The 15,693-nt window shown below is 42.0% G+C and overlaps 1 protein-coding gene across 7 annotated transcripts in view; it reads left to right on the forward strand.

The window, feature by feature from the left end:
- TSPAN4 (tetraspanin 4) overlaps window positions 1-15,693 on the forward strand; it is a gene marked incomplete at its 5' end in the record, with an annotated part of 410,665 nt that overhangs the window by 228,687 nt on the left and 166,285 nt on the right. For 6 of the 7 annotated variants that reach the window (XM_083864515.1, XM_083864516.1, XM_083864517.1 and 3 more), the window contains one exon: window positions 601-680. In XM_083864515.1, the coding sequence (XP_083720641.1) occupies window positions 618-680 (63 nt within the window). Of the gene's footprint in view, window positions 1-347; window positions 681-15,693 lie in introns of those variants that run through there. The other variant, XM_083864514.1, reaches the window with a different exon arrangement.

Here is a 15,693-nt window from a genome sequence, read left to right on the forward strand (position 1 = left end):
CGGTTGCTTTTTTAAAAATTCTTTGCGCTGGGTACAGTATATCTCTCTCTGATTTTTCCTTCCCTGGTAGCGGGGTGGGCCGGGAGGGACGACCGTGACAGTGCCGGGAATGTTTACTTGTGCAGAAGTCTTTCTCTTGTGGAAGCGCGCTGCTCCCTAACTCCTGGCTGAGCAGACTTCACTTCACCAACTTTGCTGCCGCACAGCACGAGTAACTCCTCGGCAGGATGGCAGACAAAAGAACAGCCGGTGCGAAGCAATAGGGGATTCCTGGCGAGGAGGAGGAGGAGGAAGGAAGACCAGCAGCCTTTCACCGACGGCTGTCAGAGCAGCAGGAGCGGGACACCATGCGCAGGTCCAGCACCGATGAGTCCACCTATCACAGGAGCCCTTCCCTGGACAGCAAGGATTACAGTTTCCCGAATGGCGCCTTCCGTCGATACAGCAGCATGTATGGTGGCCAGTTTGGGGCCGCCAGCAACTCTTTTTTTGGATTTCATACCAATCCAGGCCCGAAGGCCACCAAGGCTAAGTACACGACCCCCAAGGGAAACAAGTACGTTGTCTTTTACCTGGATCTCTCATTTATTTTTCTCCTAGAACTGAAGAGGTGCAGCATGGCTCACAACTGCCTGCAGTGTATCAAGTACCTAATGTTTGTTTTCAATCTTCTCTTCTGGGTGAGTACATGTTTGGAAGTGCGAGACTGTTGCATTTGTGTCTTTACTGAGATGGAAGATGAACTTGTTGCTGCTTTTAAACTTAGGAGTTGAACAAAGTGGTGTCTAGGCTACTGTTTTTGTGACCTCATTGATTTGTGTAGATAACCTGCTGAGGGTTTTCTTAATCTTCTCATTTCCTGGCCTTCAGCTGCATTTCAAAACTGTGGTAGAAGAGACAAGAGCGTGTTTATAGAGGTCAGTTGCATGAATGCCTTCATCACTTTGTTCCAGTGAGAGCTGTACACTTTTCTTGTGCCCTGATGTTTCATTCTGATGTATGTTTGCCTCAAAAGTTATGCCTAGTACTAGAGGGATCACTGAGGCCATTCATGCTGCTGAGGTTGAGCACATGCTTACACCCATTGCTCTGTAGCACATGGCACACTTGGTACAACCTTAAAGCTTCTATCAGGAATCTCCAGGTAATCATTCTGTTACAGTCAGTGGTGAGTCCTAGCATTGCCATTCCCTGTTGAAGATGTGGGTGGAGAGAGACCAGAGTGCTCCTCTCTGCTTCTGGGGCTGCTACTCTGTGGCAGGAGCTTACCAAATCACTATGAGGCATGCTTGTGTCATCATCTTTTTAATAAATGACGTGGCTGTCAACAACAAGGGTGGCTGGGCACTTCACTCCCTTGTAGTGGAGTGTAGGCTGTAGCTGGAGACTAAACAAGTGCAGTGGGGGGGACCCAAGTCACAAATGCTGTTAGTCCTGTAAAAAAGGGAGTAGCAGGACAGGATTTCTAGTTCAGTGTTCCTCATCCAGAATCATATGTGGGGAGGTCTGTTACGAGGTCCTCAGGAGGTGCCTTTAAATGGCTGGTTCTTCCCAAGTGGCTCATTAACATGCTGAGGGCAATGAGGAGTAGTGACAGTGACAGCCCTCCTGTCCCGGCTCTGAGGGAGGGGGTGTGTGTTTGCAGCAGGATGTTACCGTGCCCGTGTTACTGATTGTCTGTGCTCTCCTGGAGGTGCTCAGAGGGCTGTGGGTGAGATGGAGAGAGCTGTTCTCTAGTGTGCGCTGCTGTACAGCTGTTCAAAGCCAGGCATGCTGCAGTGCATCACAAAACACAAAGTGCAGGCAACTCCTGCTGACCCGAGTCCTGCCAAGAGTCAGGATGTGATAAACTAGTGCAAGTCCCCTGAATTGGCACAGCACTAACCAGAGCTGTGAAACACAAGGAGGGTGCTCTCTTTGCGTCCCGGGTGAGCTGGTAGAAAGAGTGTAGTTAAGGCTGCATTCTGTCTTTCAAGGCTAACTCTAGTTGCTTCTGCTTCCCTAAAAATCATCTAATATTTATTGCAGCTTACTCCAGAGCTTTCTGAAAAAGACAAACACTGTCTTTCTTGCTTTTTCGAGTCTTGTGCCTCTACTGACTGTCCCTGGTCGAGATTGTAGATGGCACTGACAGTTAGTTGAAGTGTAAGCTAGGAAAAAGCAGTAGGATGCTGGCATTAATAGCTCTTTCCAGGACTGTGCACAGCACTGCCTCAAAGGATACAGGCATTCTGATTTCTCTTGCAATATTCATCTTCCACTGAAACATATCCATGTGATGAGAAGAGGTACTGCTGCAAGTAATATGTGTATTTACAAAGGCAAGGTTGCACATAATAGTATATCTTTGGAATGCTTTTCAGGAGGAAAGCCTTAATTCTTTGGGAGAGAAAGAAAGATCTCCCCTCTAAAACTATCAGAGCTGCTCCAAGATACACTTTGAGGGAGAGAAAAGGTGAGGGTCTCAAAAAGAGAATACCCTGTGTGGCAGGCAGCTGGGCTCTTGGTGAACTGAAGCTTGCAAGCAGGGGAGTGGGTGGTGTCAAACACTGCAGCACGATCTCTATTTTGTTTCCCTTTCACATGCTACCTGCACAGCAGGAGTGATGGATGATGATCATGTCCAAATGAGTTTTGCACAGCATGTAGTTATAATAGATGCAGCTCTTCACCTTCTCACAGTGAAGAAAGTAACTAAAAAGAGATGATTTTTAAAGGCTAGCCTCTCCTTAGTAAAAGGAGAAAAAAAATTCCATTTCTAGTGATCAGAAATCTCAGAATGATTACAGGTTGATGATGCTGTTGTTTTGTTTTTCATCTTGTTTTCAGTTATCTGTCGTGTTTTACTGCATGAAATTAAAGGAGAAGTATCTCTGCAGAAAGATAGGATTTCTTTTTGCATACATGCCCACAGAAGTTTTGCTGGCTCCACCTTTCCTCTCCGCCCTTCTCTAGGTAGTTGGTTAGCAATAGGCGATAGTTTAGGTAGGAAGAGGAATTTCTTTTTCATGTATTGAGAGCAGTCATTGCATTAAACGAACTAAATGCCTATTATAGCCTCTTCCTGCTCTTGATTCTGTTTTGAGAAAATGCTTTGATTTCTGTCAGAAATCATATTTTCGTCTTCTTCTTCCTGTTCCTATTCATTAACTTCAGTACATTTTGTGCATTCCTACAGCCTATTTCCCAGTACTTTCAGCTGTCTTTCCCACTGTGTGGCAGAAAACAGTCCTCAGCCCTGTGCAACTCCAGTGGGATTTGTGCTGAGGAAAAGATCCTTTTCTTACAATACTGGTGAATTTACAGGAAGCAAATTCTCTGAGACCTTGATTTTAAATGTTCTTGGCAGGCTTTGTTGGATTAGGTGCTGTGCTCATGCTGTAAAATTTTTAAAAGCTGTCATATAACTCTGAAAACAGAGCAAATTTCTCCTCCCCTTTCTGATGGTTAAAGGGAGCACAAAGCTCCTTCCCAGGTGTCAGAGGCTGAAGTGCCTTGTCTGCGTTGGTGCTGAATCAGTCCATTGGTACAGCAGACTAGCAGCTATTATTGTAGAGAAAAGAATTGGATACTCCTAAAATAGCTCATTTCTCCATGAGGAGTGCTGTGCAAATTGCTCTTGGTGCATTTGCAGCTACTCTGGGGTGTTAAGGTCCTGAAGCATGGGCAAAACAGTATTAGAGAGCAGCACTGCTTCTCTAATGGGAATTGGCATTCAGGGGCCATTACCTGGAACAGTGCCAGATGCAGATGAGCCATCATTGTATCACTGCACTCACTGGTTTGTAAGCTCCCAAAATAACTTTTGTCACCTGATACAGAATACTTGCTTGGCTTCATTCATTTTTATGGACTTCGATTTTCATTTGTTGAATTGCTGAACCCTTGAGACTGAAGATCGCCTCAGATGATCACAGAGCAGAATATTTTTATTTCATAATGAAATATTTTTATTTCTCTGTGGCGTACCCAGGGAAGAACATTTGTTTTCCACATTCCCCTCCAGACATTCAGCATTTCTTCGCAGTCAGTAAAACAAACTTTTCTCTTTCTGTGCTGTTAATCCAAGGCTCTGATGCCTTCTCTTTTTTCTTTTTTTTTTCTTTTTTTGTGGGAAAAAAAAAAAAAAGGTGGAATATATCCTAAAGGCTGAAAGAGTTCTTCAGAAAAAAAAAAGCATCATTCCCTTAATCCCCTTGACTTACACAGCATCGCCACTTGCTTCAGCTTCTAGCTCCCAAACTTCCAAGACTCAAAAAAGGAAATGCACTAACTGTACTTGTGTTGCCAGTGGCTTCTGCTTTTCTTAGATCCTGTGCTAGGGAAAACTACCTAGAGAGGTAGCAGTTTGCCCTTCAAATAACTGAATAGGTAAAGCTGACTCTTCAGGTAATGCTTTAACCAGTAGAGAAGTTCAACAGGAAAATGCTGTTGTTAGAGATCTAGTTATAAAGAGGAGATGGCAACAAAAAGAAAGGAGGCAAAGAAGTTTATTATTGATCAAACTTACTATTTGCTATTTCCATGCATGTCTCCTTTCCATTGTTAAAACATACTACATTTGTATGCACTACAAAGCAGTCAAAGCTCTCAAAAAGTTTTGTGAAGACTCTGATTTTGTTGGGTAGGCTCCCAGTGACGCAGGGGAACAGTTGAAAACTTGGGAGTTGCCATCTGTTGGACACAGTGTGGCTGAAATGAGTAGCTGGAGCTCTGCTTTCCACCTTCCAGGATGAAGAGGTGAGGCAAGGCACTTTGCTTTCTTTTGCCATTTGGTCCCTGTTAAATTCCCAAGTGATACAGCCCTGGAAATGCTTTATCTTGGCTTGTGAGACGCAAAGTGCAAATCTGAAATGTATGGAAGCACAGAGCCAAGGAAGTGGCAGGTAGCACTAGTGAAAGCACCAGGATCTGTGTGAGAAAAGACCCAAGAACCTGTTTAATCTGACTCTTGGGTGCAGCTCTGGGTCTCTGCCTTTGTTGCTGCTGATAGTTTGTGGACCACAGTTTGAGAAGCTCTGCACCAATGAGTGCTCCTGGCCTGGTGCACTGGTGATACTGCCAGCATTACTCACATTTAATTAGAAGGAGAGGAAGTAATGAAAATGAGAAATTTCTCATTACTGGCATCATTTTACTTCCTTGCACTTCAGCAGCACAGGTTGTCTTGTAAGAACTTGCAAATGTTTGTAGTATGTGGAAGACTGACTGTGCAGGACAGCTGGAGAAGGGAACAGCTTGGTCTGAAAATGCACCATAGGGTACTGGATTGTGTTCGGGTGATCCTGGCCAAATTTGGCCAGAGGGTAGAGCTAGAGGGGTGTCTCCTCATTTCACTGTACCTTGTTGGGAAGCCATCTGACGTTATTAGCTTGAGAAGAGCTGTTGGCTGGAAAGGGGAGAATTTTCTAAGAGAAGCAGCTGATTTTGTTGAAGTGGATTCCTTGTCCTTCATCTGCATCCTCCATCAGTCAGCTGAATGAGATTGATGGTTAAAACAGCCAGAAGCTCTACAGATTGTTAGTGGCTGAGGACAGCAATCATTCTGTGGTCATACTTGGCTGCAGTCTTAAGTTAGTGGAAAAAGAATTACCAAGAGAGCCGTAAGCCATTTTAAAAGCAGGGCCCCCATTTCATCATCATTACATGCACATGTTCTCCTCCGATGGGCAAGGGCTGCAGCTCATCTCGAGGAGCTGAGCTTACCATTTGCAGCTGCTGGGCGCTCTTCTGCACACCTCAGTCACATCCCCAGCAGCTGCCTGCTGCACTGAGAACAAAGTTTGATTAGAAGTAAGACAGGCTGTGTGTTCTCAAATGTGTGAAAGGTGGATAGAGACAAACAAAAGCCTGATTAATCAGCAAAGCAGAGTTTGCTTCTGTGTAATTAAAAATGGGAAGTTTACCCCAGAATGTCATTTTTTCTAGCTGCCTCTGAGTTTCTGATTCTCCTTTGTTACTTGCCCCTTCCAGAAACTGCTCAGTCTGATTGACATCTTATCTTTCTGAGGGTTCTCAGAGGGTGTATTTTTGAGGAGCATTGCCTTTAAAGAAAGGACAGTCATTTGATGTGGGAATTACAGACTTGAAAAAATGGCATTTCTGTGAGAAGCAGAACTATTGAGGGCTGGTCTCAAGTGTGTGTGAGAGATGATTGTATTACCTGATGTCTGATTTATATGGGCACCAATTAGAGCTTCTTCCATAGTGGCAGCATTCAGACAATCCCTTTGCTGTGTGGATCCTGATGTGTAATGGGGACTAAGGAGTCATATCTCCTAGCGAAGGCATTGTTAAGGGCTACATTAGCTATCTAAATGAAAACTTTCAGGAAGTTAATGACTTTAGAAGAATGCATATTTGTGCGCTAACAGTGGGAAATGGGCTTAAGAGTTTTCATGGCATACTCAACCAACACAGTTCTTTTTCATAATCTTGTTTTTCCTCAGGAAACTGGATTCAGAAGGCTGTTAATTGAAGAAAAAAGTTACCTTAAAGCTGACCATATAATAGATACCATTTTCAAATTGCTTACTGCTTCTGTTGCTCAAGATCAGAGCAGTTCCATAGCATTAGGTGTGTTTTCTTTCATATTGATAAGCAGTGAGTAGACCCCACAGGATATGGCCGTGTTACAGGAGTGGACAAACTGGCCTCTTTAAAGCAGTGAGCCAAATGGCTGCTGACATAATTCCCTCTTCTGGACAATGACAACTACTAAATCTATTGCAGCCAATACTTTGACCTACACAGAGAAAGAAAAAAGGCAGGTGAGATAATTTTCATCATTATTCCTCTTCCTTCTTTTCTTGGCTTGAAGACTTTTGAAGGCTAGCCAGTGCTTGTTTCTTACACAGGATTTCTCATTGCTGAGGCTATGATCAAAACTGAGATAACTGCTGTAGCATATGCTGTCACCTCTTAGTTCATTCTGCCCAAGTGTTACATCTCTTTCACCCATTTGAGTCTTTATTTTAGAAGAAGAAAAATCTCCTGACCTTTTGGCCAGGGGATTGTTTGCAACTCTGTATCCACAGAGTACATAGGAGGATAAAATCCCAGTCTCTGTTTGTCTGCAGACACTATGGTTTAAATCATTATAGCTGTTATTACTACAGTGTGATTTATTTATTTAGAATGTAACTTTTGGCTAAGATTGCAAATCTGCACAAGTTTGAATAATATACAGTATCTATATAAAATGTATAAAGACACTTCTCTCTGATATTTTTAGTGTAAACTGAGCACCAAGGGGTCAGAAATGAAATGTGGCATTGGGTGGAATGAATTCTGCATATTCATGAAGATTGGAGACAGTAAATTGTGTTCTTAGTACTGTCCTGTAATTGTTTCTCTGGGAAATGTTAAGCCATCATGAGATGCAACAGAAGTAAATGAAATTGAAATTGCAGCCTCTAATTAGACTGTCATACTGAAACACATCTTAAGTCTGTCTTCAGTATAAAAACCCAACACTCTCCAAAAAACCCTTCCAGCCTGTGTCAAGTGTGAATGCATGCAGAGCCTTACAACAGGTTTCAGCTGAGGCTTGTTCTGATTATGCCATACATTTGAAATAGTAGTTTGAATGAGGTACAAGGTTTGATGTAAAACGATAAAAGACCAGAATGACTTGGTCTTTTAAAGTTTTATACACAGACCTTCAAAACTTTTGGATGTTTCTTTTGTTGGATTGGTTGGTTGTGTTTTTTTTCCCCCTGCTTGCTTTTCCATATTGCTCACATAGCCCTTAGCAACTTAATTTGTTCTCAGGTACTTTAAATAGAGTGCAGCTGCATCAGGTATTGGTTGTGTCATCTTAATGTTGGAGTCTCTCTGAGCTGTATGTTTTAGAGTGAGTCTCACACACACAGACACACGGTTACACACTATATAGCAGCCAGCAGCTGCTGTGGCAGAATTAGGTAGTGGCTCCAGCTTGTTTTAGGCTTTCTCCTTCCTTCTTCAGTTGCCAGTTGTTTTGTCCTTGCTGTCTTGCAGTTAGAAGGCAGAGTGCAGAGGATGCATTATATTCTCAGTAAACGCATTCATTCACTGCTCTACAAGCACCAAGACCAAGTTCCTCTTTGTGCTGCTACGCTTGGAGAGGCTCAGTGGCGTCCTCCTAGGAAGCAGTTCTGGGCTTCAGAAGCTCTAAGGGTTTTTTCCCTTCTGTGCTGTGCTCTCCCTTTAGTGGTACTTGCAATTTCTAGTCTTGTCGCAGTTCCTGGGACAAGCTGAAGTCACCTGAAGTAGTGGCAAGGCTGAACATCTCCTTGGCAATCACCATACATGAGTGTGTTTGGTTTTGTTGAACACTTGGAATCCTCTCTTAGGTCATCTTACTACAGGGCATTTGTTTGATATTGCTGACATTATTTACTCCTTTGATATCCACCACTGGCTGTTTTGAAGGTGTATACTGGGGCAGGTGGACTTACAGCTCTTCTAAACATAAAACAGAGCTCCAGTTTGTTGTGAATTGCTGAAGTATTCAAATAATTTCTTGATTTTCTTTCAGTAACAATTTTTAATATCCTCTTTTCCCCAGTAGAAGGCATAAACTTTAGATGTGGTTATTTGTGGCCACTTTATCACATTACCTTTGTCCTAAATTCCCCCTACAAATTAAATTTCAGTTGTATGCTGTCTACCACATTGCTCCTGACAAGTTTGTAAATGTTTGTAAACAGACTGTCTTCATATTGGCCAGTTGAGCATTTGTATTCTTGTTATGGAAGTGACATTCATCCAAGGTTGTAGGACAAATTGGTTATTTATGTCTCAATAAATCTTTTCACTAATTCATTTGTAGCAGCCTGGGAAGGGGTTGAGGGTGACATATTTAATACCATTTTCTTGAACAAAATAACTGGAACTCTGGATGTGAATTGAGTTCACTGCCACTTGCAATCTGTTACAAGTTCCAATCCTTGAAGGCCAGAGTTTTAACACATCTACCATCTGCTTTGTGCTTATTAATGCAGAATACTTGGTAGTTTTAGAATGACTTTGTAAACTAAAATAAAGAAGACAGGAGTGGTCAAATATGTCCTATATACATGTGCTGCCGCTACCAAAAAATACACTGAAGCATCTTGGGACATGAGAAAGTAGACTTAAATTTGTTTATTATTCATGGGTCATTTCAGGACCTCCAACTACAAGACGTTTTTGCTTTGCCAGTGAACTAGTACTTTCCTGGTGTTTGCAAACCCCAGAGTGTACAGTAATAAAAGTCTGGTGTGAAAAAGGAGAGAGACCCTGAGAGCTTTATGGCTGCTCTTTCAGTGCAGAGAAAACCAGGAACAGTTTGAGTGCACATGAGTCTCTTCATCACAGGTATTGTAACCAGTAAGAGTTTGTTTTCAGGTTTTCGTGGCTCCCTGTCCTTTGGCAGTGCTGGGATTCACTTTGCACCGTGGAGAAGGTGTTGCCTGTGTCTTGTGCTGCTTTGGTGCCCCTGCCCTCCTCTCTCTGGCTGATGTGCTGAGGGATCTCCATGTGCCTCTTGGTTGGGCTGTTAGAGCTCGGTGCCAAGGCTGGAGATGCAACTGCACTGCTTCTCTTCAGACAGGCTTTTCCTGGTGCTCCTTACTGGGGAAAGCTGAATCTAGAGGTAAACACAATCACAATGGTTTTGATAGCCAAGCTGGGGAGTGTTTTTAACATTTCAGGCTAAACTCTTTCATCCCTTTTCCATGTCAGCACTGTTGCATTCTGAAAAAGTGTAATAACATGGCAGCAAAACAATACCTGTTTCAGGGGGACCAAAGGGCAGATAAAATTGCTGCTCCAGTGCCATAGGGACATCTCAGATTTAACTCAGAGGCAAAGAAACAGTATAGTAAGTTAGGATCTATTTATATGAAAATGCATCACTGAAATCCTGTGTGTAACTTATGATGACTTCCATTTCTATTATTTGGGTAAATTTGCAGAACCGAAACATTTTTACCACACTCTCACCAGTCTGTCTTCTTGATTATGCTCTTGTGTGTTACTTACAACACTTATCCTTTCTCTCACTCCAATTTCCCTTTGTAAGTATGTTTTAGGTAGTTAATTCTTGGAGAAAAATTGACTAACAGTCACTGAGAAGAACATCTTGTACCTAAGGAGAGCATGTGTCTCTACTTATGGTATTGGTTAAATTGTAATCCTGAAAAAACACAGACTGGACAGTACCAATTTTTTCCCTGCTGCTGACAGTAAAGGGATATTTCAATACTCCAGTAAAGCCTTAGATGAAATTCTTACATGTTCTAAGTACTGAATTTCTTTCTGCCTTCATTTCTCTGCAAATACTCAGTAGGATTTCAAGATGAAGGCACTGGTCTTTCATCAAACACAGGTTTTGTTTTCCTTTGATTTCTTAGCTACTGGAACCATCCTCTTAAGTTCCACTTGCTCTACCCAGAAGTTATTATTTTGAGGCTGGAGCTTGGAAATACTTCATGCTTTGTCACTGCAGTTGAAATTTCTCTCTCTAAAACAATAAACCTCATTCAGTTCCTAGCTGAGTATTTTTAGCACAAGCTGCTGACAGTTACATGTTGGTTTTGCTGTGATAGCAGTGTGGATTTCCCTGTGCATGTGTTGGGAGTGCTCCCTTTGCAACCAAATCCATTTTAGTAACTCCATGATTCTAATGTGAAATTATGAAAACAGCAGAAGGCCCTTCATTATAAATCTCACCCCTCCTAGCTGGAGGAGTATATATGTCTGTCTGTATGTAGTGCTTTGTTGTCCCCTGGGCTTGGCACTTGTACACTGTTTTCCATGGGCTCCAGATGTAACTGGCCAACTAAGAAATACAAAGTTCTCGGGCACATTCTTCTTCAGCTGGTTGTACTTTCTCATGTCACTCTATTTCTTTCTGAAAGAATATGATTTTATTTACGTGAAGTCTTTACAACTTCTGTATACATTGCCACTTTTAACGTTTCCTAAGGGGTTTACCTTTGACCCCAGGTTCTTTTGTATTATGAAATTGTGACAGTGCAAGCACACTGCAACATTGTTCTGTTTATGGTATGCTTTTGTTCAGGAAACATTCATGTGATGATATTGCAGCTCCCTGGCATAGACATAGAATGAGAAGTTACTAAGCATAAGAAAGAAAATGCAAGTTGAAAGCAATAAGGGCTGTCATACTGTAAACCATTTGGTGCAGCATGTGCACTTGTCCTCATCACGTGGCTGAGCAGCTGCACAAATACTCCATATTGCTGGTGAGATCCAAGCCAGACCTTGATGCTTCAGAGTCACATTTGGTGCCATCAGTACCTGATTTTGCATTGCTTCCCTTTGATTATTGCTTTTGAGTTAATCCTCTGTGCATCATCTCCTTTTGTCATAACTGGCAATGCTATGTTAATTTTTTTTTTTTTTTATTTCAGCCACGTGTTGAGCTTTGGGGATCTTTCCCCCTCTTTTACTATGTCTATAAAAGTGGAAAGGCTCTGTGGCCATGCAGTGTCAGTGGGCTGGGAGCTCTGTAGGATTCTCATAGTCTTGGCACATGTTTTCCTGTCTGCTGGTATAACAGGAGCTATTAGGTTGCACAGCAAGTTAGAGGTTTAAGTACCCAGTATGCTCAGTAAAACAACCATCTTTTTCTCATCACAGACATCATTAGCTGTTATGAGCTGTTCCAAGTCACTCAACAGAAGTGTCAAAGCTTCCACTGGTTGACCAAACAGGTCCCTTTTCCCCAAATGTCAGTCCAGTTTAGCCTGTATTTTGACTATGTGTCAGGCTGCTCTCAGATCCAGTGCTGCACACAGTAGTTTTAGGTGGATTTTTGGTTTTGTCTCTGCACCTTCACCTGCTTTATGTTCCTGAATTAGGCTCTTGCCCCATTGCCAAAAGCTTTGTCCTTTCTTTCTAAACAGTACTCGTAAAGTGGGGAAGCTGCAGGGGCACAGCAAGTTTCCCTGCAGCTGTGCTCTGTTAATTAGCTCCAAACCTTTAAGCCTCAGCTATCCATGGACTCTACTGCAAAGTTTATGTGGCTTCTGCTGCCGGAGACGGGGCAGACGGTGCCAGAGGGCTCAGCTGGTGCTCCCCCGCCGTCCCTGTGCTGCACGGAGCTGTCCAGCCTGGAGCTCCTGAACCGCGAGGGCCGGACAGTTCCTCCTGCAGGAGCTGCGCTGGGGCAGCAAGGACCCAGCATTGCTTAAGGGAGGGCTTTCAGTGTTGTGGCTCTCAGGTCCTGGTGCCAGTCAGTACTTGTACCTCTGCCTCTGCAGAGAGAATGGTGAGAAGGAGAGGGAACAGATCCTCTCTGTGGGCTTGCAGTTACAGGATCAAGCGCAGCCTTGCTCATCCTGACACTGCTGTAACCAATGGCATTTCCATGTGAGGGTTTGGTGGGAATGTGGAGGGCTGTACTGGTATATGCTGGTATTGTGGAATGAGGCTGTTCTCCAGTATATACAGAGGCAGGCTTCATAAGGAAAACTGAGCTTTATAAAAAAAGGACAGTAAGAAGATTTTACAGGTTTATCACAGTCCTGGACACGTGTTCTGAGATCTCCAGAGCCTTCCAACAGGTTTGAAAAGACTTTGTTGTGACAATTCAATGCTGCTGCAGATTTTTTCCTGACCTGGACAAGCAGATGCTTAGAAGAAACCCATAAAGAGCTATAGGAAACAACAGCTGGATGTTCACCTCAGACATACTCTTGTTTTGTGTGAAATACAGAATAATTTGTTTTATCTGAACCATTTCATCGCTGCATGCATGTGTGTGTGCATGTGTATGAAAGAGTGAGATAACTGAGTTTTTGTGAGTGGGTGTTCAGTTTTGGCTAACAAGATCCTGTGTCACTTAGAATTTGGAATAACAAGTGACAGCAGTGGAACTTAGAGATCCCTCAGGTTTGGAAGTTATGATTACACCAAAACAGTAGGTCTGTATATTGGACAGGTGTATTTTGTTCTAGGGGAGAAAATACACATTAAGTTATATGAATATTTAGGGATGTTAGGAGCAGGTCATATGCATTTTCATTAAATAAATAGAAGCTAAGAGAGGAGAGGTAGTGTGTAAATATAAGAGCAGTATAGTAGAAAGTAATTACCAAGATCCAGAGATGACGGAATAGGAAGTCTCAGCAGACTTCTTTGGCAGGTTACATTTTAGGGAAGGAATTCACAAACCAGGCCATTTACTTACTGTCACTTCTTTGAAACTCTTTTTGATAAAATAGAAGATTATCACTAACATTACTGGAGAAATATCAAAAGATTTAAAACAAACAATTTCTCTTTCTATCCAAATAAAAACAATACCTGAGGCATGAAAATAAATACTTTTGTTCTCAGAAAACCACTTGAGCAATATCATCAAAGAAACTCGTTGTTTCTGTATAGTTGCTCTAAGATCAATACAGTGAGCTCAGTCTAGGCCTCTGCACAGCCACCATCCCAATGTTTTTGCTGCAGGACCCACTGCTTGTGTCCCTCACTGGAGAGTCATTTTGCTTGTGTCAGACAGCTTAACTGCAGGTCTCTAGCTGTGAAACTGTACAATTCTGTTGCCTGATACAGACCTGGCTTTTAAAAATCTGAAGAAGATTAAATAAAAACCAGTAATGTTTTAGACTGGCTTTGCTTGCAGGGTTCTCTTAATTTACTTTTCTGTTTAAAATTAAGCACATTATTTAAAAATAATTCTTGTATATAAATTGGGAAAAAATTCAGGAGAGCAGAACTTCAAATCTTTTGGAAAAAAAAATCATCTCCTTACAAAAACAATTATCTAAAAGCAGCCATTCCAGGCTATTAGGTGGTTAATAGGTGTGCCACAAGAGAAAAAAAATTGTCAGATGTTAAAGCTGGAAGTGAAGGCATTTCAAAAGAGTTGTGCTTTGGATCTGTGTCATTTAGAGTGTACAATTATATACATACGGTAGGAGGAAGGAAAAAAGAGCACATTTGAAGAGCCTGTGTGTGTTTCTTTAACTTACTTCTTCAAGCTGTTACCAATTTTTTGGTCATTAATTACTATATGATTTCTATGGTTGGGGATGACTGAGTCATCCACACCAGGAAAAATTTTATGATAGTGACAATTTTGAGTCTGGTGTCTTCAGAAGGACTAATAAGACTTAAATGTGCATATCCTGTTGAATTTCCATTACAACTGAACATGGTTTGAGTCCTTTGGAGTTTTATTTCAAGTCTCTTTGCTTTGCCTGCACAAGACAGGAGGAGCTTTGCCCTTGAACAAGGCACCTGTGACATGAATTCGAGAAAGTGGGTCCTCACCTCTCTCGTTTCAGGCTCATGTGATTTTCTTAACAAATGTCAAGCCTGAGCAGAAGTGTTAATCATGTTGTGTGTGGTGTCATATAATCCAGGATTTATGTGAAAGGCAGAAGGCTGAAGCAGTTTCAGTAGTCTTGGATGCTCTGCTTTTAATTGGTTGCTTAAATCCCTTTTTTCAAGTGAGAAAAGTCCTGAGAATGGCACAGCAAGACTGAGTTTTCTTGTAACACTGTGATAACCTTTTGTCAGATTGCATTTAATTTTCACCTCCTACCTCTGTGCCTACTGCTGCACCTCATACTGGGTTTGTTTTTATGAAAACGACAAAATAGGACTTCTTGTGTCTTGAATAATTTTAGTGGCTTCTGTAATCTGAGAAGTATATCTGCAATCTTAAAAATTCCCTATGGAGAAATACCTCTGCTGGACTGTTTCTGTGGGTGTTGCTGGGCTGGCAGGCATCCTCTTACCCCTTCACGAGTCTCTGCTTTGGAACTTTCCCTTTCTGACCTCTGTTTTTGCTCTTTTGCCTCTGTTGGAGATTTACTCTGTCTCTGCAGGCATACACTGGTGGGTTTGTTCTTTAGATGAATATTGCATGAATATTGTTGTGTAGACAATGTTGACAGGGATTTTCTGGTTTTATTTTTTCTTACTTCATTCGTATAGACTGTACTTTCCTGAGTTTTGAGAGGAGGCACCTGGGACCATTGAACTGGAGGACCTGTGTATCCCTAAGAAGATTTTATCACCAAGGAAATATTAATGAGCTGTCTCTTAAATTTTCTGCTTTACCCTGGTTGTTTGTCCCTAATTGTTAGGTGCTCTCTTCTGGGAAGCTGAAACTTGCTGCCTGCTTCTTTTGAAAATATTATTAATTGAGCAGGAAGTTTTATTGCTAGCTTGAACTTTGTAGTTGCCCTTGACACTCCAGAGGGTTTGTGCAGTGATCTAGATATTGTTTATACATGGCAGTCTTTTTAATTACCTTTGATCCTAAGTTCTTAACTGTTCCTTCTCATCTACAACCTGTAAACCTGACAAAACGATCATACAACTGGGAAAGCTTAATTCTGCTGTCAGGCAGAGCTGAATAAGCTATTAAAAATGTTTACTTATGAGTTAGTCACATTCATAACATGTGAAAGCAACTCTAGAGAAACAATGTAAAATGTAGCATGAATTTGGAAACTTCTGGACTTACTATGTTCTAGAGGAGTACATGCCTGTTGGAGAACATAACAGAGGCAGCAGGACTGCTGTATTTTGAGTGAGTCTCTAACAAGTTCTTAGTTTTGATCTCTTGGCAACATTTGGTATAAACAGAATTGAAGGTGCGTTTTATTTTTCTGCAAGTCAAAGTGGCTGGTGATGTGCTCAGGGTGGCTTCCATTCCACCTCCTATGGGATTTGTAT

This window comes from Zosterops lateralis (genome assembly GCF_965231275.1).
Source record: "Zosterops lateralis genome assembly, chromosome: 6".
NCBI classification, from domain to species: domain Eukaryota; kingdom Metazoa; phylum Chordata; class Aves; order Passeriformes; family Zosteropidae; genus Zosterops; species Zosterops lateralis.